The 22,321-nt window shown below is 43.1% G+C and overlaps 1 protein-coding gene across 3 annotated transcripts in view; it reads left to right on the top strand.

The window, feature by feature from the left end:
* Positions 1 to 1,096: 1,096 nt before the first annotated feature.
* LOC130113756 (aminopeptidase N-like) overlaps positions 1,097 to 22,321 on the top strand; it is a 33,887-nt gene continuing 12,662 nt past the window's right edge. Inside the window, exons 1-12 of one of the 3 annotated variants that reach the window (XM_056281374.1) lie at positions 1,097 to 1,399; positions 2,217 to 2,335; positions 2,772 to 2,888; positions 3,231 to 3,417; positions 12,187 to 12,329; positions 13,843 to 13,979; positions 15,149 to 15,275; positions 17,475 to 17,629; positions 17,880 to 17,993; positions 18,992 to 19,135; positions 19,386 to 19,451; positions 19,610 to 19,675. In XM_056281374.1, the coding sequence (XP_056137349.1) occupies positions 1,272 to 1,399; positions 2,217 to 2,335; positions 2,772 to 2,888; positions 3,231 to 3,417; positions 12,187 to 12,329; positions 13,843 to 13,979; positions 15,149 to 15,275; positions 17,475 to 17,629; positions 17,880 to 17,993; positions 18,992 to 19,135; positions 19,386 to 19,451; positions 19,610 to 19,675 (1,503 nt within the window). In that variant the 5' untranslated portion in view covers positions 1,097 to 1,271. The remainder of the gene's footprint in view (positions 1,400 to 2,216; positions 2,336 to 2,771; positions 2,889 to 3,230; positions 3,418 to 12,186; positions 12,330 to 13,842; positions 13,980 to 15,148; positions 15,276 to 17,474; positions 17,630 to 17,879; positions 17,994 to 18,991; positions 19,136 to 19,385; positions 19,452 to 19,609; positions 19,676 to 22,321) is intronic. The other 2 variants (XM_056281375.1, XM_056281376.1) reach the window with 2 other exon arrangements.

The raw sequence follows: 22,321 nt of genomic DNA on the forward strand, positions 1-22,321 counted from the left end.
TATTGTTATTAAATCCAAGCTAGTGGTGGGAAAACGGACAAACCAGTCATGTTTGAAAAAATGGTTTCTCCAAGTTCAGTGTGGATTGAGTCTCAATGGTACAGTACTGAGTAGTACTGAATGTACTAACAAACCATCGTGTTGTTCCTGGGGTGGTTTGGGGGCAATAAGTTTGACCCGTCACTATAAGGCGATACTACAGAGCTTAAAAGCTTATATGTATGAAACACCAATAAACAGTTAATGTCTGCATGCTACACTGAAATGTTCACATATTGAATAGGATAACTGAACTTGCATTAATTAGGTTTCCTTTATTAATCTCTTCGGGGAAATTCAGTTTCTGCAATTTAACCCATCCTAGCTGTGATCTGTGTAGCTAGGAGCAGTGGGCTGCCGCCTTCATGCTGTGCCCGGGGACCAACTCCAGTTCTTTCCCCATTGGAAAATGGGTAAAGACAGGGGCATTAACCCTAACATGCATGTTTCTTTTGATGGTGGGGGAAAACGGGGAACTCGGAGAAAACCCACCACTGACATGGGGAGAACATGCAAACTCCACACAGAGGACAACCTGGGATGACCCCCAAGGTTGGACAACCACAGGGTTCGAACCCAGGACCTTCTTGCTGTGAGGCAACAGCGCTAACCACTGGGCCACCGTGCCGCCCATTAAACAGTTTAGATGAAGCAGCCAGTTCAGGAAACAGTACATTTTTGGCAAATAGCGACACATTCAGTTGGTCAAATCAGCCAAATAATTTTGTCAATAAAAACACATTTTAATTGTTCCCATTTTCAACTGACACAGAATGGAAAATAAACCATAAAACCCTGAAGAAGAGAAAAAGGCAAATCAGGCCATCTGAACAGTTCATTAAAGCATAGTGGAGAGTTCATTACTCATATCAGCAACTTTTAATCTGAGCTGTCATCAAAACAGAGCAATACTGCCCCAATATATCTTCTCTTCTCTGCCAGCTGTGAAAGGATTTATAATCCATATTGCAGAAACAGACATGGGAAAGCAGATAACAGCTGGCACTTAGTCATGTCTACTTCCTCCTGTGCTCCACAAGAGTTAACTGCAGGGTGAGCGGAGCTAGTGCAGGTCAAAGTTAACGTTCAGCTATGCTCACACAAGCAGGCAGGCTTCAGTTCACACAGACAAGGAGCTAGCCAAGAACATCTGAGGTGGTGTTTTTATATTTTTGGTGGTTATATTGATCATCCAAAGAACTGGTTAGTGGCGCTTGTGTTTGAGCGAAGACATGGAGAGAGGCTGCCGAATCTCCAAGCTGTGTGTCATCTGCATAGTCTTAGCCTTGGGATCGGTGGCGACCATTGTCACTTTGTGGACTATTTCCCTGACGGGTGACATCACGGCTTCCTGGGACAGGTAGGAGATTGTCATGGATTGTTATTTGTCTAAATTATTGACTTTGCTGAAAACATGTTTCTCTAGAAAGTATACAGTCTCCTCCACGACTGAGTGAAACACACCAATACATTTATCTGAAGCGCAATTTAGTCTTTGAAAACAATGTGCTATGAATAATATTTACTGTGACAAATAAAGGAAAATTCAGGTCTTTTTTTTTCTTTTCTTTTTTTACAATCTGGGTCTTAAGTTTCATAGCTTTTGCCATCATGTAAATCAATTCTGAAATAATTTTACCATGAGACCATGACAATAAGACCCAAGTTGTAAAAAAAAACAAAAAAACAGAATTATACTTTGTCTTGGGGAACAGTAATGAATATCTTAGGCCACTGTTCATTAATTTAAAGTGTTGGACTAACATGATGTAATAAAGACATACTTACTGTATGGATTATTTGGACAAATCAAAACTCAAAAATTTGCAAATTGATCAAGTAGAGGGTTAATTGGCTGCATTAATCAATATTAGTTTCAGCATCAGAAATCAGAATCAAGAATCAGGAATATTTATTTGTCATTTTATTCCATGCACCGGCGCACATGAAAAGAAACAAAATATCGTTTCCCCCCCAGCCCACAGCAGTGCAACACAAAGACAAAATGTACATATCCAAACTACAAGAACACATATATATCCAAGCTACAAAAAAAACCTACAAAAACTACAAACCATATATAGCCAACAAAAGTAACCAGTAATTTGCCATATTGTATTTTGAAAAATACATTTTAAACTGATATTCTGCTACTGTATATGATATACCATCTTTAGTTCTTCATGTGTCTTTCTCAGCTACCGCCTCCCTACTACATTAGTACCTGACAACTACATCGTGACCCTGTGGCCTCGCCTCACCCCTGACCCCAACAGTGGCCTCTACATTTTCACAGGTGAGGAGTCATGCTAGTTTCTGATGCATGTCCACATTGTTTGCATCGTTTTTGCCTTTGGGGGGCTGAGGTGTTATTCCAATGCTAAAACCAGCCACAGTTTGACTCACAGAGGGAAGACTCATATTTTTTAAACTATGGATGTGACCTAAAAGATACTGGGACTCAGAGGCCTGAGTCCAATTGATCCTTACACGAAAAAGAGTAGTAATATGTTTTAATGTTCCTGAGTCCATGGACAGCAAATTGTGCATCTGGGTTCCTGGATGAACAAGTTTAACAATCTTCCTCAATGTGCTTCCCCTCCCCGCTGGCCAGTGGACGGCAGTATAGTCCTTGTCCATCCACCTCCCTTATCCCTTACTTTTATTATAATTACAATAGATTATATATTAACATCATATTAATATTTATAACACTTTGATTTGTCCACAAGGCAGTTGCAGTGTGGAGTTTGAGTGTGTGGAGGAGACAGATCTGATTATAATCCACTCTAACAAGCTCAATTACACCAGTCTGGACAACACACACTTGGGCACACTTACTACTAAAGGTAGAGTATCACTGCATTAAGATGAAAACTGTGTCAGACGTACAGAATAAACTTACACTACATATCGCATGCTTTATGTTTAAATGCCCTCAATGTGGAGGAAATGAAGAGGAATTTCTGGAAGTCGAAACAAAGCTATCACAAAAAAAAACAAAAAAAAACAAGACAAATTATATTGCTGTTTTAACCATTCTAGTTTTATTTTTCCTTTGTTATAATGAGGCTTTGTCCTTCCTTTTCTCCTTTTTTATTCTCACAGTGTTTGTAATATTGTCAGAGCTGCAGCACTTGTTTCTTTTTCTTTTTTTTTTCTCTTGTATTAACTTGTATTTTCTCTCCCAGGTGATGGGTTTGCTCCCTGTATTAAGTCTTCATGGCTGCAGAGGAAGACCCAGTATCTGGTTCTACAACTTAATGGTAAATTAACTAAAGGACAAAGGTACCAGCTAAACACAGAATTCACTGGAGAACTAGCTGATGACTTAGCTGGCTTTTATAGGAGTGAATATGAAGAAGACGGCATCAAAAAGTAAGTTCCAAGAATATTTTACAACTGATGAAGCATATGGGAAGTGAATGAAAGATTAATCGGCACTGACGTAACAATATTACCATACAGAGCTGAAGTTAAAGAACAACTAAACCCTATACCTCTTTTGTGGGTTTGCTTGAGGGGAGCTTATGAGCCAGCATTGACAAAACTATTGACTCTTGCCGGTACTTTTTCAGTTCAACACCTAAATCAAATAGACCCATCATTAAGGCTGCATCCAAAATTGGATACTTGTATTCTAGTTAGTACACCAAAATAGTATGTGAGGGTTTTTAGTATGTCTGAAACCATAGCATACAACCCCCACCCCGCACATGCCATATGACATCTGGATACATCCGAATATCGGAGTATGCAAAGACTGGACACTACATTGGCAAGCTTATCCCACAATGCATTGCAATACTTCACAATAACAAACAACAATGGCAAAACGCTGGAACCTATTGAATTTAACTACTACTTGGCATTATGCTCAGCAAGAAGTACCTATAATTACTGTTTATTTTCTTGTTTTAAAAAAAGATGTGGGTCACCACACTGGTAGATGTTTATACACAGCGTGTCATCATTAACTTGCAAAGAGCTTAATTAGGTGGTACAGTTCTTTGATGAAGTAATATATCTGAATAGTCATTGTACCTTTTATTCACATACTAGTGGTACACTGGAAAATAGTACACATAATATGTAGCATGTAGTATGTAGTACATAGTAAGAGATTTTGGACGCAACCTAATACTATAAGCTGCAGCGATATGTTTATCCTGCTATGCTTACATAACTTTGTCCAAGACCAGCCCTGCACTTATAGATTTTTTTTTTCTTTAGATGGTAGCAAACTTACAAAAGGGGTGTAGGGTTTAGTTGCTCTTTACAGGCTGAATGAGATGCAATACAAAAACTTTTAGTTTTGGGTTTTTACTGTGCTCTGTGTTTTAGTGGTCCTTGTCGTTGTGTGATTCAGAAGAAGCATTCATGGGCCATATACTATGTTAATACCCACATGAAAGGAGAAGTATGTTTGTGGAAAGTGTTTCAACCCAGAACCCAGGGTGTTAAACATGATTTCTCATTTAAATCCTATGCTGAAACTACAGCTTCCATTGCCTATACAATCTTAAAAAAAAAAAAGTTCACCGAGGCAAATCAGTTCATTGAATTGAAAATCCACAAGGTAACTTAACCATCTAGTTGTGCTGCTAACTCTCAAACAAGCCCCGCAGCTGAGGCGAGGATGAACAGGACGTCACTCAATGGTCGAAAATTTCTTTATTTTTAACCAACAGGTTACGAACCTTGAAAAAGAAAACACACAAAATACAAACATAGATCATTCAAGTACCCTCAACTCAAAGCTAACACACAATATAACTCACTCACTCTTCTAATCACTCACCAGTCCGTCCTCGTCCAGTCATACTAAAGAGTCCCCGCTCTGAAGCTGTATTAACTTTCTTGACGTCACCCCCAGAACGTAAATCAGCCAATCACAGCAGCTCCCTAACTGAGACCCCGGATGCACGCATTTCTCGCCAATAGAATTTCGCAATAAAAGTCCTTATCAAGCACACAGAAATCACATACAATCGGAACTGGAATAAATCTCATTATTATTATCAATACTCAGATTCACTTATGTAACTAACAATTCAAACGATGTTACAATTTAACTACATGTAAACGAAATAACTTTCACAAGTTTGTACTTAAACTAAACAAAAATCTCTGACTAAACACAACTCTCAACATCTCTTCTCTGACGACTACAAGCCTGTTCAATGTAGACTCAGGGAAAGCTACCCCCTCTTGGGCTGCCAAGCATAGGTCCCAAAAGGCAGCTCTGACCTCCCCCACATCGAGAACTGGCTTGCCCACCTTCTCTCTCGAGTGCTGCTCTCTCCATGGCTCTCCCGCGAATCATCCATCTCTTAACAGCTCGGTGAACCCAACCAATCACCCCACAGAGCATGGCCAAGCTACTGAACTTTTCAGGCTCAACCAGATCAACGATAGCCGCGCCCCAGAGCCTCTCCTTGTTTTCAATCTCAGCGGAGGTCGACTCTTCCTCCTTCACCGTGTGCACAGGAGCCTCGTCAGTTCCATCCAGAGGCCCCTGGACAGGATTTGCCATCTTCTTCCACTGGGCTCTAGTGAAAGCCACTGTGAATGCCCTCCGCTGGAGCTTACTCACAGCCTCTCTGGTGCTGGCCGCCACCTCCGCCGCGGACTTCATGGGACACTCTTCTACCGGCCTCACTTGGAACTCAGGACCCTTTTGCCAAATGGAGCCCTCACCCAGGTCTTCTAGAGGACCTCCTCGGGTGATAAGGTCGGCGACGTTCAGATCTCCTGAGATCCACCACCAGTAAGCTACTGGCCCAGCCTTCTGAAACTCCCCGACCCTGTTCACGAATAACGTCTGATACGCGTAACTCTCCCTCTGGATAGCTCCCAGGATAGTCTGGCTGTCTACGAAGTGGAACCATCTCTCCACCTCAAGTCGACCCTGCCTCTCCCAGAACCCTCTCAGCCTGGCAGCGAAGACAGTGCCGCAGAACTCTGCTTTGACCACGTCGCCCTTCTGGTCAAGGGGCGCCAGCTTGGCCTTTGACTCAACAAGGCAGATGTCCGCCTCTGTAGACGTCTCCCACCTCAGGTACAGAACAGCTCCGAAGGCGTCATCACTCCCATCTGAAAACGTGATGCCCCACGGCCTCCCCCTCCATCCAGGAAAAGTAAGGCTCCTTTCGAAACTGATTTGACGAAGCCGCACATACTCTTCAAAAAGCTTGATGGCATCTGCCCAGAGGTCTGTCAGAAGGGGACTGTCCCACGTGTCTTTCTTGGAGTCTCCTCCCCCAGTCTCCTGGAAGGCTCTCCTTACCAAGATGGCCCCTCTCTCTTTGGCCGGGGTAGCTACACCAACAGGGTCGTAGAGCCCTGCTACCTGGCGTAGGAGCTCCCGTCTGGTCTGAGGGTTTAGCGTTTTCTCCTTGATCTCCTTCTCTGAGAGGTCAACCCCCGTCCTCATCTTCTGCTTTCTTTTGGAGAAGTTGATTGAAACCATCAGGAAGAGTCTGTCGCTGTCCACGTAGTATCCGACACCAAGAGCCTTGTTGTCTTCCTGCCCTAGCTGGTTGGGCAACACCAGGGTTCCGGACTCTGGACTTGGGCTTTTAACAGCTTGCCCAACCTGACTACCCTCGCACCTCCCACTTTGACCAGACCGAACCCACGGTTTGAGTGAGAAGCCTCCGGCCCAGAGTATCTCCTCCACTCTTCTTGTGATCTTGTCCAGCTTCCCTGGGTCATTGTGGGACGTGAAGATGTCGTCCACATAGCTTTCCTCTTCAAGCACTCTTCTCTCGTCGCTCATGTGAGAGAACCTGGGCAGTCTCGCGGTTTCCCTCATGGCCAACTGCGCTATGCATCCCGCTGGCCTGTCTCCAATATTGACCCGAGTGATAGCGAAGTCTCTGATCTCTTCCTCGAGTGAGTCCCTCCAGAGGAACTGATGAAGGTGAACCTCTCTTTCGTTCAGCCACACAGAATTGTACATCTTCTTGATGTCTCCTATGGCCGTATGCTCTCCTGCTCTGAATCTGAGCAGAACCGCCCGGATTGGGTTTAGCACATCCGGACCCTTCAGCAGGATGTTGTTCATGCTCGTCCCTTTGAACTCTTTGCTACTGTTCCAGACGAGCCGCACTGGCGTGGTGACAGAGTGAGGGTTCGGTGCGATTAGGTGACTTACGTACCAAACCGGCCCTCTCCAACTGTCGATTGTGTCCTTCTTTAACTCGATGGCTGCTCCTCTTTCCACCATCTCGTGTACTTGGGCTGCGTAAGCAGCTCTCCACAATGGGTCCTTCATGAGGCGCTTTTCGGTTCTCAAGAATGTCGCTTCCACCATTTTCCTGTTATTTGGAAGTGAAGCCAGGTCTTCAGTCCAGGGGTATCCCGCGTTCCAGTGCGGCGAGTTACTGTGGTCGTCAGTAGCCACAGAGGTCAGGCCTTCCTTGATCTTTTCTAGTTCCTTCCCTTCCGCTAGAGTAATTTCCTTCCCCCCTGGCTGGCATTTCCCGCACCGGCATCCTCCACACTTCGGCTCACAGGCAGCTCTGATGCTGTCCCATTTCCACCACTCAAGAACTTCCTTGCTGGTTGTGGCCATGTTCCTGATCTCCTCACCACTCTCTTGCTCCAGGCCCAGCATTTCCTCTCTGGAGCTATTTGGCTCTCTGGAAATCTCTTCGACCTTGATCACTTTTGCTCTCATTGAGCGTGCAAAATGTGTCTTTGAGTTGTGAATGGATACCTTCACCTCTTCGAACAGATCAGGGTGCGCTCCCCCCACAATCTTGCCCAGTGGGCCGTCCCACAACACCAGGTCTCCCACTGTCTTCATCCGCTGCGGAGCAAGCCTACCCTCTCGGTGGCTGATTAAGAGTTAAATTTTCTGTGGCCTGACCAGTTCCTCTGTCTTGACCTCCAGGAAGAACTTCTTGAGCTGCCGCGGGCTAACGACATGGTCTGCTTGTGCGATCTCGTCCAGTCCATAACAGACGATCTGGTGGGGACTCCACTCATTCTCTGAAGTCCACATTCTGACTTTGAGCAAGTACCTTTTTGTCTGGACTCTTACTTTCATTCCACCAACTCCATGTACGACCAGCATTACCCTCTCTCCTTTCAGTTGGAGTCTGTTGGCGGCTTGGTGGGTAATGTAATTAGTGTCAGACGCAAGGTCCATCAGGGTCCCAATAGTTTGTCCTCCATTGGCTGTGACCTCCATGATCATCATAAGCACTGGATGCTCTGTCAAACCCCTTTCTTCAAGGAGACCATCACCGTTTGTGCTCGCTCTCATTGACGCTGTTGTCTTGTTGGTAAATGCCCTTATTACCCTTTCCGCTACTTCAGGGGAGACATTAGCTAGGGCCTTCTCTTGTTCTTTTGAGAGACTTCCTGCCTTTGTGTCTCTCTTTCCCCCTTCTTGCTCTTCCCTCTTTTTCTCATCACTTTTGTGCCCTCCTTCCACGGAGCACAAGAGGTAGTGGTGGTCTGAGCCGTCTCTTTTCTGGCAGCACTTCTTCTTGCAGAGGAACCTGTTACTACATTCTCCATCCGCACCATGGGATGCCAAGCATCTCCTGCAGGCTCCATTCCTTTCGACGACGTCTTTCTTTTCGGCTAGGCTGAGCCCTTTGAACGTCTCGCAGAAGAAGATCCTGCCTCCGTGTTTCTCATCTCCACACACGCTGCACTCCTCTTTTGCCAAATTCCTTCCTGTGGCCCTTGTGAACGCCCTCCTTTCCGGTTTGCTCGATTTCTCAGGCTCTTCTGACACTCTTAACTGCTCCAGCCTTTCGAAAACCGCTTCTTGCTCCTTTAGGAACTTTAAGAGAGCATTAAATCGACCATCAGCGGTGACACCGTTCTCGGGTTTGGTTTCGAATTTGAGCCAGTCCATCTTCACACTGTCAGGTAGTTTGCTCTCTATAGTTTCCATTGCCAGCAGATTCTTTATGGCATCGGTATTTCCGAGATCTGTCAGATCAGTCAGGGCCTTCTCCACAGCTTGAATCAGATCAATTGTCTTTCTTGGTTGGTTTCCTTTCACCGCTGGAAACTTCTCCAACTCCCTGATTACCTGAATCGCGATGGTAGTCTTGTTCCCAAACCGGTTCTCCAGGACCCTGAACATTTCTCCTGCAGTATCGTAGCTCGAAAGTCTGAGGTCTTTGGCGATTTTTTCTTCCACGCTGTCTAGGAGCTGGAATTTTTTCACTTCTGGTGACTCTGATGGATCTCCCTGCCTCTGCAGACTTTCCCAGTCTCTTCGCCATCGATGGAAGTCTCTCATGCAACCGCTGAATGTTGATAGTCTTGTTGGTTGGAGGCACACTCTCGGTTTGGCTGCTGCTTGCGCGCCTCCCGCTCCCAAGCTTGCCATACTGGCGCTATGTGCTTCCTCCCATGCTTTCCGCTGAGCCTTAGCTAGCTCAGCACGCTCTTCTTCGGCAGCTTCTGCCATCCTTTGCTGAGCTTCAGCAGCCTTTTTCCTGGCCTCCGCAGCCCTCTCCTCAGACTCGGCGCTAACTTCGGCAGCCTTTAGCCTGGCCTCGGCAGCTCTCTTAGTCTCGGCGATCTCATCAGCCTCCTTTTTCCTGGCCCTGCCGAATTCTGCCAACCACCTGATCCAGAGCTCGTTTCTCTTGTCCTCCAGCACCCGAAGCCGCTTACTCATGTCGCGCCTAACACCTTCAGGGATCCACTCTTCCCAGACAGCCAGCAGATTTTCTGCCTTGGCGATGAGACCTTCCAAGAGTGCGTTTTGCTCCTTACCGTTGTTGTAGGTTACTCCTTTCAGGCTGACTCCTTCAGCGCTTTCATAGCTTCTTTCTGCCCGTCCAATGGCAGATATTAGCTCGATCTCCGTGTATCTCGACCAAAGGCTGGACTTGACTGCCCGTCTCACCTCTTCAACTTTGAGCTCACACTCTCTGGTTACTCTCTCTATGTCTGCTTTGAGCTGCCCATCCAGTGCCTCCGCGTCATCGTTCGCTTCAGCTAGCAAGCCAGCCTCATAGTCATCATTTGCAGCAAGAACCCTTTTTGCATCATCAGAAAATGATTTCCACTCAACTTTCAACTCATCTCGAACCATGGTTGTTGCCATTCTAAGGATGTAGTTGGCTCTTTTCGTGAACGCCGTCTTCACTTTGGTCCTCTCTTTCTTTAGTGATTCCATTTTTATTGATTTACCTTGGATGCTAAGCCCTGAGCGTACCTGTATCTCCTTTTCTAACTCAAAGTCTTTCGCCCTCTCTAGCTGCCTACACTAGCTCAGAATCTTCTGCCCTGACTAGCTCAGCCTGACTAGTCTTCAGCGGCGTTACCGGGCTCACCAGGGGTCCCCCCAGGGATACCGCCCAAAATAGAAAACAACACAAATAAATAAAGTGGGGAAGGTCTCACCTTCCCCCGCCGGCTTGCTACCCAGGTACGCTCAAAACTAAGCTAAAGCTTAGGTCATTAATTTAGATGGGTACTAAATGTGATCACTGGCATCAGCAGGTAGCTGTTTAGTTAACCAGCTCCTATTCTACTGGCTGGGCTAGCTTTCCTTGCTAGCTCACGTCAGCTTTTGTTATGGTAATTACGTTAGCTTCCGATGCTAACTCACGTTAGCTTTCCCTTGCTAACTCTCATAATTGCTAGCTAGCACACTAGCTTCATAGCCTACTAACTGTGCTTACTTTAGCTAGCAGCGTTAGCTTCCTAAACTGCTAGCTGAGCCCTTACTTTAGTTAGCTACACGGACCTGAGCTAGCATGCTAGCTACAAACAGGTACGTTGTTGAAAGGGAAATTTCACCACCTGCTCGCTGACCCTAGTGGCCTTATGTGCGGGTTTATTACGTTTACACCAACAACATGGATACCACAACCTTTCTCTTCCAGGTGACGGTTCAGCAACTCTTCTGCCGTCGTGGTGGTTCGTAACTGTGCTGCTAACTCTCAAACAAGCCCCGCAGCTGAGGCGAGGATGAACAGGACGTCACTCAATGGTCGAAAATTTCTTTATTTTTAACCAACAGGTTACGAACCTTGAAAAAGAAAACACACAAAATACAAACATAGATCATTCAAGTACCCTCAACTCAAAGCTAACACACAATATAACTCACTCACTCTTCTAATCACTCACCAGTCCGTCCTCGTCCAGTCATACTAAAGAGTCCCCGCTCTGAAGCTGTATTAACTTTCTTGACGTCACCCCCAGAACGTAAATCAGCCAATCACAGCAGCTCCCTAACTGAGACCCCGGATGCACGCATTTCTCGCCAATAGAATTTCGCAATAAAAGTCCTTATCAAGCACACAGAAATCACATACAATCGGAACTGGAATAAATCTCATTATTATTATCAATACTCAGATTCACTTATGTAACTAACAATTCAAACGATGTTACAATTTAACTACATGTAAACGAAATAACTTTCACAAGTTTGTACTTAAACTAAACAAAAATCTCTGACTAAACACAACTCAAATCCAACCACCCCATAGAAAGTAACACACTAGTCATAAGGTGACAGAAAAAACAGCATAGTGGGGCCAAATGTGTAGATATTACTGCTTTAAATATGATAAAGGGAGACTTTCTACACTACACAAGTGCAACGTAGAAAACACACTAACCAGGTTTTTCTTTTCAGTAGGAAGAGTTATTATGTTGTAAACATGAGTTATGCTTCAATAAAAGCCTGTTCTGTAAATATCAGTGAACAGTTAATAAGCCATGGATAGCTGGGAGACCATACCATGCCACTACAGTCAGTCATAATATAATATTGTTGGACTGGTAACTGCTTTGCTGTCTTGTTCAGCATTTATGATGTTTATGTGAGTTAAATACTAAACCGTTATGTGGGCTTTTATTTTATAGATTATTGAATCAAAGTGTCTTTGATGCACATATAGTATAAATATTCGGATACAAGATTAATTTCTTAAAACTTGCAACATTCATTAATTTGTTTGAAATAATAAGTTCTGTTAAGTAAAACATGACTCACAAGAGACTTTTCCCATTTATCTGTGGCTCCTCAATGTTTCATCTTCTTATCTTCTCTTTTTTTAATGTTTACCCACAAAGCACAATTGGTATGCATATTTTAGACATGTTGTATTCTATGAATTTATATGCTCATAATGTTTTGGTCTTTTTCAGGGTTGTTGCCACCTCTCAGATGCATCCAACTCATGCCAGAAAGACCTTCCCTTGTTTTGATGAGCCAGCAATGAAAGCCATTTTTCACATCACTCTCATCCACTCACCTGGAACTATAGCACTGTCCAATGGCATGGAGAAAGGTCAGCCATATATATTCTTCTAATACTGGAGAGTCTCTTACGTAGAAATAAACAAACAACAATTAATACTTCTGTATTAACTGTTGTTTGTTTGCCTGCCCAGGGACTGCAGATGCAAATTAGCTGCCGGGTAACTCTGGTGCAATTGTAAAATTGTGCGTTGTCCCTGTCAAATAAACAATAAACTAAACTAAACTAAACTGGAAATCAAATGGAAGAATACTGTTTGTTTTTTTAAGGGCTTCAAAATACAGTATGAACACAGGACAGGACTGTAGAAATAAACCAACATAGGGATCTCTGGTTCGAATCCCCGTAAGACCTCCAGCTTGGTTGGGCGTCCCTACAGACACAATTGGCCGTGTCTGCGGGTGGAAAGCCAGATGTGGGTATGTGTCCTGGTCGCTGCACTAGCGCCTCCTCTGGTCAGTCAAGGCGCCTGTTCGAGAGGGAGGGGGAACTGGGGGGAATAGCGTGATCCTCCCACGCGCTACGTCCCCCTGGCAAAACTCCTCACTGTCAGGTGAAAAGAAGCAACTGGTGACTCCACATGTATTGGATGAGGCATATGGTAGTCTGCAGCCCTCCCAGATTGACAGAGCGGGTGAAGCAGTGACCGGGACGGCTCGGAAGAGTGCCGTAATTGGCCAGATAAAATTGGGCAGAAAAAGGGGGGAAAATCCCCCCCCCAAAAAAGTTGTCTTTTGGACTATACCAATTTGGCAAATTGCTATTTCATTATTATTATTATTATTATTTATGCATTAACCAATTTACCATATTCAAACTTTTGACCTTTCAACTGTATTGGCAAACCAGCACATCCCCAGCGACAAAAGCTACACTGTTGAGGTAGTCTGCAGCCCTCCCCGGATTGGCAGAGGGGGTGGAGCAGCAACCGGGGTGGCCCAGAAGAGTGGGGTAATTGGCCGAATACAATTGGGGAGAAAAAAGAGGGGGGAGGGGTCAAAAAATGACAAATTCTGCTGCATCATGATGAAAAACACATCCTACTAAGTGTGGGATAAGTGTGGCAAGCAAGTTTATGAAAACAACCCCTCATGTGTAAACAGAGGAGACATCTTGATAGTGATATCCTCTCGGGCATGTTGCTATTAATCACATACTTAAACAACGTTTGTCTTAAATCTAGGCTTTGGAGCAGTAATTTTGCCTGCAAATCTTTGAACTATTTGCTTAAAACAAATTATTTTAAATGAAAAATTCTCAGTTATAGTAGTCAATATTAAATTCAGTGAAGGCAATACCTCTATCCACGTCAGACATATTGGAAAGCATCTATATGCATAAACTTACTTAATTTTAGACAAGGGCAACACTCGATGTTTTTTTTTCCCTTAATTCTGGGGATTTAAACCAGAATCAAAATTACTTCTGTATTCATGCCAGGCAGTTTGTTTTCCATATTAGCTGCTAGACTGTTAGGGCAACAAAAAGTTTCAGAAATGTCCTGTTTGTGACAGCCTCATATTCATGTCTGCTCCCTATCCAGAGATTGTCTCCACCAATATTGATGGAGTGGCAGTGACAAGGACCACATTTGAGCCCACCAGGAAAATGTCCTCCTATTTACTGGCACTCATCGTCTCAGACTATGCATACCTCAGCTCAAAACAAGGGGGCATACTGGTACTTACCCATTTTATTTTACTCTTGCAGAGGGCAGCTTGTCATCACAGACAGTAAATTTGGCCTATTCTGATACATTTTATTGGTATAAAACAGCAAATGATAGATCAGGACGCACGTTATAAAATGCAGTTTGAGTGATTGATTGAAGATGAGATGGGATTGGTACACTCTTAAAGGTGCAAGACAGATGCATCTGGATTATTGTTGTGCACTAACTGGTGAGTGCTGTTACTTACTCATGTATTTTATTCTTCAGAAGTTACAGCGTGCAACCATTTAACATGACATAACTTTATGACATCTTACCTCTTACAAAAAATATGGAATTGCCTTTTAAATGGGGTTTATTGATGATCTACATTAAATATGGGATTTTGCAAGGAATCTAAAAACGGGAGTGAAAACTCTACAGCTATGTTCATCCATGTAAGCCTCCCCTTTGTCAGTGTGTATATGTTTTAAATTAGTCTTTACGGGGGTGTCCAGATGGTGTAGCAGTCTATTCCGTTGCCTACCAACACGGGGATTCCAGTTCGATCCCTGTGTTGCCTCGGGCTTGGTCAGGCATCCCTACAGACACAATTGGCTTTGTCTGCAGGTGGGAAGCCAGATGTGGGTATGTGTCCTGGTCACTGCACTAGCGCCTCCTCTGGTCGGTTGGGGCACCAGTTCAGGGGGGAGGGGGAACTGGGGGGAATAGCGTGGTTCTCCCATGCACAACGTCCCTCTGGTGAAACTCCTCAATGTCAGGTGAAAAGAAGCAGCTGGCGACTCCACATGTATTGGAGGAGTCATGTGGTAGTCTGCAGCCCTTCCCGGATCGGCAGAGGGGGTGGAGTAGTGACCGGAACAGCTCGGAAGAGTGGGGTAATTAGCTGGATCAAATTGGGGGGGAAAGGGGGAATCAACCCCCCCCCAAATCTTTTGTCTTTTGGACTATACCACTTTGGCAAATTGCCATTTTATGCATTATTATCATTGTTTTTGTTGTTGTTTATGCATTAACCAATTTATCATATTCAACCTTTTGATCTTTCAACTGTATTGGCAAACTGGCACATACATACCCAGAGACAAAGGCTACACTGTCGTGCATTTTCATAAGTGCATTCAAAATAAATATAATAATAATATGTACACATAACTGGTTATTTTTGCATATACAGATTCGTATTTGGGCACGAAGGAAGGCCATTGAGGAGGAACAGGGAAACTATGCCCTAAATTTGACCGGACCAATACTGGACTTCTTTCAGCAATACTACAACATCTCGTACCCTCTGTCTAAGTCTGGTGAGGCTGGTTGTACACTTATCAGAGAGAATGGCCTGCTGGAAAGATTTTGAATGTGTAGTTATTTGCGTCGTGTGCTGTGCCTGCACTTTTTTAACCTGCTTTAACCCCTCATTGTTTTCAGATACTATCCACTTTTTCCCTCACTTTTCATTATTGTGAACCTTTCTATTCAATGGTGACGGGGTCTTTGTACTACCAAGATATACTCTTGTTTTCTGGTGATTGGGCAACTGCATAATTGGCCAATTCACATAAATGAATGAATGAATGAATGATAATTTATTTCGAACATGTAAATAAGCAGGATATAATCTACAGATAAACCACTGCCAATAATCTGATGTGATCAACAAATCCACGCATCAAATTCAGTGAACAAATCTCCGTATGCATCAGATTATTTGTTACATGTTGGGAAAGGAATAGGAGGAAGTATACACTTATTTGTCCTACCCCTTCTCACCTACTCCTAAGTTGATTCAGCAACTATACTTTTCAAACTCAATTCCCGCTGTACTGTATAGTTCACATTCAATGCAAGTTGTGCAGCACAATAATTGAAAACTTCCATCCATCCATCCATTATCTGAACCACTTAACCTGCCCTCAGGGTCGTGGGGATGCTGAAGCCTATCCCAGCAGTCACTGGGTGGCAGGCAGGGAGACACCCTGGACAGGCTGCCAGGCCATCACACAGGGCCCACATTCACACATACAAACAAACACACACACACACATTCTTATAGGGACAATTTAGTACAACCGATTCACCTGACCGACATGTCTTTGGCCTGTGGGAGGAAATCAGAGCCCCCGGAGGAAACTCACGCAGACACAGGGAGAACATGCAAACTCCACACAGAGGATGACCCGGGATGACCCCCACGGTTGGACTACCCTGGGGCTCAAACCCAGGACCTTCTTGCTGTGAGGCGACCGCGCTAACCACTGTGCCACTGTGCCTAATTCACAACTTAACTCACAATAATTGAATAATTTACCTCACAGAAAATAGCATCAACACTTATCAGCTGACACTGGCAACAAATAACCTCAGGGTAAAAAAACATAAATTAAGCATAGGACCAAATAGTAATGTTTAAGCAATCAGAGCCAGGAACTGAGATAGAAACGTTTTTATTTGCTATGTATAATGAAGGGTAAATTTCTTTCATTGTACATGTACACTGTACAATCAATCTTCATTCCAACCCTCACCTATGGTCATGAGCTTTGGGTAGTGACCAAAAGGGTGCAATCACAGATACAAGCAGCTGAAATGAGTTTGCTGCATAGGGTGTCTGGGCTCAACCTTAGAGATAGGGTGAGGAGCTCGGACATCCGGAGGGAGCTCGGAGTAGAGCCGCTGCTCCTTTGCGTTGAAAGGAGCCAGTTGAGGTGGGTCAGGCATCTGACTAGGATGCCTCCTGGGGCAACTTTCTTCTGAGGTTTTCTGGGCACAACCAACTGGGAGGAGAACCCGGGGTAGACCTAGAACTCACTGGAGGGACTACATTTCCAATCTGGCTCTGAGAGCGCCTTGGGATCCCCCTGGAGGGCATTGCTGGGAAGAGGGACGTCTGGAATGCCCTACTTAGCTTGCTGCCACCGCGACCCGACCCCGGAGAAGTGGCTGATGATGAGATGAGATGAGATGAGATGTACAGTGAAGGGACATGGGATATCATTGGATAAATTGGTACTCATACACGAGTTGTAGGACAAATGTAATAGGGACTCACATGTATTTGCCGACAAGTTATACCAGTACACCTGACTATAGTAAAGTGTAATTGTCCTTTGGTCACATTTTTAAATTTAGGCTGGACAGAATAGGACCAACTTGATAATGCTGTGAGGCATTGGTAGTGTAAAACAGAATGTCACTGCCAGAGGAATTACTGTAAGTTATAGATGTGCAAAGTGGAATTACATTGGGAAGCAATAAAAAATGCATTTATAACAATTAAAAATGCATTGATGATAGTGCAAAACACAGCCAGGCTGCTAGATAGCCTGAGGCCTGGGTGACATATACTATTAGTGCACTTGCCATTCAAGAGATACACCTCAGGTTTAGTACTTCAATTGAGAAATGCATCTCCTTCTTCAAGCCTTTCTATTCAGAAGAGCAGGACCCAGCTCCTATAATCTTACTGGTTGTAACTTGCACCAAAATAATTTTCCACCCAATAGATCAAATAGCTCTACCAGACTTCTATTTTGGGGCGATGGAGAATTGGGGTTTGGTGACATACAGAGAAAGCAAACTGCTCTATGACCCTGTAACGGCCTCCAATAGAAATAGAGAGACCACTGCCACCATCATTGCTCATGAATTGGCCCACATGGTGAGTCTATCATATCTATCTACTTTTTTCCATCTTCCTATCTCATTCAATACCTACTATTAGCACAAAATTTAGTACTACAGAGTATCTAATATGAACAGGTCAACTATTTTGAAATGATCAAATAATGACCTGAAACTTCTCTTTGAGGAAAAAGGGTTAACTATGTATTCCATTAGGTTAACTGGTTGATATATAGATTTTTTTTCACTGGCTATTAATCTGATAATGTGACTGATTTTCTGGCCAGTGGTTTGGAAACCTTGTGACTCTGAAGTGGTGGAATGAGGTTTGGCTGAACGAGGGCTTTGCCTCCTACGTCTCTTTCCTGGGAGCAGACTATGCTGAACCCACATGGAATGTGGTGAGGATCCTTGGTGAACTGAGAAAGATCTTTGTCTGTATCTCTGTCTTTTTCCTCTTCAAACAGACTTGCCACAACCAGGCCATGAACTACCTTCAAGTCATGATCTGCAGTTTTAAGTGTCAGATGACAGCCACAGGAAATCTGTTGGCCTCCTCTCACTAACTGTCCTCCATAATATTGTGCCATTTTGCAGCACATCATTGATTAAAAAAAAACTACACCATGAACGCAACAGATTGTAAACACCAGATCTTTTCATAAAACTGACTAAAAAAGAGGCTTTAGTCCTTTTGACTGTTAATGCCATCTCCCTCATGGGAAGGAGATGTAATTGAAGCAGAGAAAACAAGGTAAAAATCACAGACAGACAGACAGACAGACAGACAGACAGACAGACAGACAGACAGACAGACAGACAGACAGACAGACAGACAGACAGACAGACAGACAGACAGACAGACAGACAGACAGACAGACAGACAGACAGACAGACAGACAGACAGACAGACAGACAGACAGACAGACAGATAGATAGATAGATAGATAGATAGATAGATAGATAGATAGAGCTTTATTTATCCCAGAAGGGCAATTCAGTTCAGGATGTTTGTGCTCTGTGTCCCATCCTCTTCCGTCTGTGTCCTCACATATTGAGAGCTGTGGACACAACTCGGTACTTAAAACTGATTGAAGCAATTTGTTTCAAGTATTGCAAGCTTTACTTTTATTTCATTCACAAAGACTTAGTGCTCACAGTTTTTGATCTGCCTCCTCTATTGAAGCACGCTCCTATTCTGTTCTAAATATTGATATGCAGCTTGTATAACAAATAACCGCACAGAACTGTTTCAATCTAAAAGCTTTTGCTTTTGCAGATTATGCCTGTCGTCTTCCCAGTTCATACCCTCCACTCATAGAGCGCTATGACAATCCATCAACTATACTGACTTTACATGACCTTAATCCAGATGCACTTTTTCTCCTTGTATCCTCAGAAAGACTTGATTGTACTAGATGATATCCACAAGGTATTTGCAGTGGATGCCTTGGCCTCCTCTCATCCTCTGTCTTCTACAGAGGAGAGTATCACATCACCGGATCAGATCAGTGAGCAGTTCGATACCATCTCTTACAGCAAGGTACACAGCCAACAGTGAGATCGGCTCATACAAGAGATCACAAAATAAAGTAGTGGTACTAGTCCAAGAATACTGGTAGTTGTGACAGGGCGCAGCATTAACTTGTAATCTGTCTTTAAAACAAAAATGTGTTGTAAAACCCGTTCACCTCCTGTTCTCTCCCTCTCTCCGTCTGTCCATCCATCTCTCTGTCTCCGTCTCTCCCCCTGTCTCTTTTCCTATCTTTCTCTCCATCACATTAATATTTTAGGGTGCTGCAGTGCTGAGAATGTTGTCTGATTTCCTCTCTGAGCCAGTCTTTGTCCAGGGACTTAGTGTATGTATTTATCAATTATGTGTGTATGTATACATCAAATGAAAATAATTGAGAGCCGACCTATTTGATTTTGTTGAAATGAATCATTGTATTACATTCAGTCTCATAGTAAAGTTATTTAATGAAACAATGCTGATAGTTTACATATTGTTCTTCAGAGCTACCTTGGCCACTTTGCCTATGGCAACACAGAAGGGTCAAACCTGTGGGACCACCTACAAATGGTGAGAACCTCTGATGCCAATCAACGACCTATTCACCAAATTATTCATGACATGGCTTTGCATGAAGTTTGAGGGGCATAACGTTTGACTAAATTTGTCGTATTTGTAAATGTTTTGTAAAACCTGCATCCTGGTAGCATGTTGGGCTATACTGCTGTGTTCAAAGTCTGACATCTGGTTTGAATGTGTCCATTTATTTTGTCCTCTTAAAAGCAACCAAATAATTATACAAAAAATTATACAGCATTTTTTTCCCAAAACTGTCAATAGTGTTGAGTGCTCGACTAATGAGTGGAATATCAACACGGATACAGGAAAAAAAATGCTATATATGACGCTGCTATGCATTAAAATCTTTTTTTCCTGTATCCATGTTGATATATATATATATATATACACTACCGTTCAAAAGTTTGGGATCACCCAAACAATTTCGTGTTTTCCATGAAAAGTCACACTTATTCACCACCATATGTTGTGAAATGAATAGAAAATAGAGTCAAGACATTGACAAGGTTAGAAATAATGATTTGTATTTGAAATAAGATTTTTTTTACATCAAACTTTGCTTTCGTCAAAGAATCCTCCATTTGCAGCAATTACAGCATTGCAGACCTTTGGCATTCTAGCTGTTAATTTGTTGAGGTAATCTGGAGAAATTGCACCCCACGCTTCCAGAAGCAGCTCCCACAAGTTGGATTGGTTGGATGGGCACTTCTTTGAGCAGATTGAGTTTCTGGAGCATCACATTTGTGGGGTCAATTAAACGCTCAAAATGGCCAGAAAAAGAGAACTTTCATCTGAAACTCGACAGTCTATTCTTGTTCTTAGAAATGAAGGCTATTCCATGCGAGAAATTGCTAAGAAATTGAAGATTTCCTACACCGGTGTGTACTACTCCCTTCAGAGGACAGCACAAACAGGCTCTAACAGGTACTATTTAATGAAGATGCCAGTTGGGGACCTGTGAGTCGTCTGTTTCTCAAACTAGAGACTCTAATGTACTTATCTTCTTGCTCAGTTGTGCAACGCGGCCTCCCACTTCTTTTTCTACTCTGGTTAGAGCCTGTTTGTGCTGTCCTCTGAAGGGAGTAGTACACACCGGTGTAGGAAATCTTCAATTTCTTAGCAATTTCTCGCATGGAATAGCCTTCGTTTTCTAAGAACAAGAATAGACTGTCGAGTTTCAGATGAAAGTTCTCTTTTTCTGGCCATTTTGAGCGTTTAATTGACCCCACAAATGTGATGCTCCAGAAACTCAATCTGCTCAAAGAAGTGCCCATCCAACCAATCCAACTTGTGGGAGCTGCTTCTGGAAGCGTGGGGTGCAATTTCTCCAGATTACCTCAACAAATTAACAGCTAGAATGCCAAAGGTCTGCAATGCTGTAATTGCTGCAAATGGAGGATTCTTTGACGAAAGCAAAGTTTGATGTAAAAAAAATCTTATTTCAAATACAAATCATTATTTCTAACCTTGTCAATGTCTTGACTCTATTTTCTATTCATTTCACAACATATGGTGGTGAATAAGTGTGACTTTTCATGGAAAACACAAAATTGTTTGGGTGATCCCAAACTTTTGAACGGTAGTGTATATATATATATATATATATATATATATATATATATATATATATATATACACTAAGACTTTCAGATCATTTTTCGAAAGACTATATTCCCTTCCATTGTATTTAACATTCGCACCGGTATCAATGAGGTATTTATTTTTGGGAAATTTTAATATTGTACATAAGATAAGTTCTTTTTCTTCAGCGTGGTATTGTCCTATTGTGAAAGTGTGCTTCGTGTAGTTTACATGACAGATTCTCTCATGGTATTTTGATTGTTTCATAGAGGATGATTATTCTTTGATCACAAACCCATTGACAGGCTTGGTAGTTTTCTGTTGTAAACACAATAATGCCCCTCTGTGGCCCCTCATCATTATCACCGTCATCGTCATCATCGTTATCATCATCATCATTATTACTGTATCCGTTTGGTTAACCACTCCTTCCTTTTTCACAGATGTACCTTTTCATTGGCATTTGGTAAAATAATGCTCAGGGGTTTCTGGTGGTGTGAATAGATGCAGCAGAGAGTGATACGTTGTATGTCAGGGATATGTCATAGCAGGTCATACAATAATTAAACCTTAGATAATGATCTTTTAAAGTAGAGGCTAATGTACACTGATTCACCCATATGCCCCAGTTCATACACTGAAATACTTTTTTGACAATTGCAATTAATGAAAAATACAAAAGAAACAACGATTACCATTACATGAACTAATCTAGAGGTCTCACAGAAAATCCAGTGCCAAGTTTGTTTGAATGCTATTTCATTATCATGTCTTTATGAATGCTCAATAATCGAGTTAAGAAAATCCCAGAAAGCTGAATCAGTTCATCTGGATACAACGTTTATTGAGAGAAACGTTTCATCACTCATCTAAGTGACCTCTTCAGTCTCAACAGACTGCAAGTATCCCCAGCCTTCTGAAACCAACTACCAGTTTCACATGCAAATTGCCGTGACCATTAACTAGAGTTACAATGGCCATGCGTACTATTCACATAGGATTTGGGAATAGTTGCAATCACAGCATTATAAGAAGATGACAGATGTACCCCTCCCC

This window comes from Lampris incognitus, chromosome 6, assembly GCF_029633865.1.
Source record: "Lampris incognitus isolate fLamInc1 chromosome 6, fLamInc1.hap2, whole genome shotgun sequence".
NCBI lineage: Eukaryota > Metazoa > Chordata > Actinopteri > Lampriformes > Lampridae > Lampris > Lampris incognitus.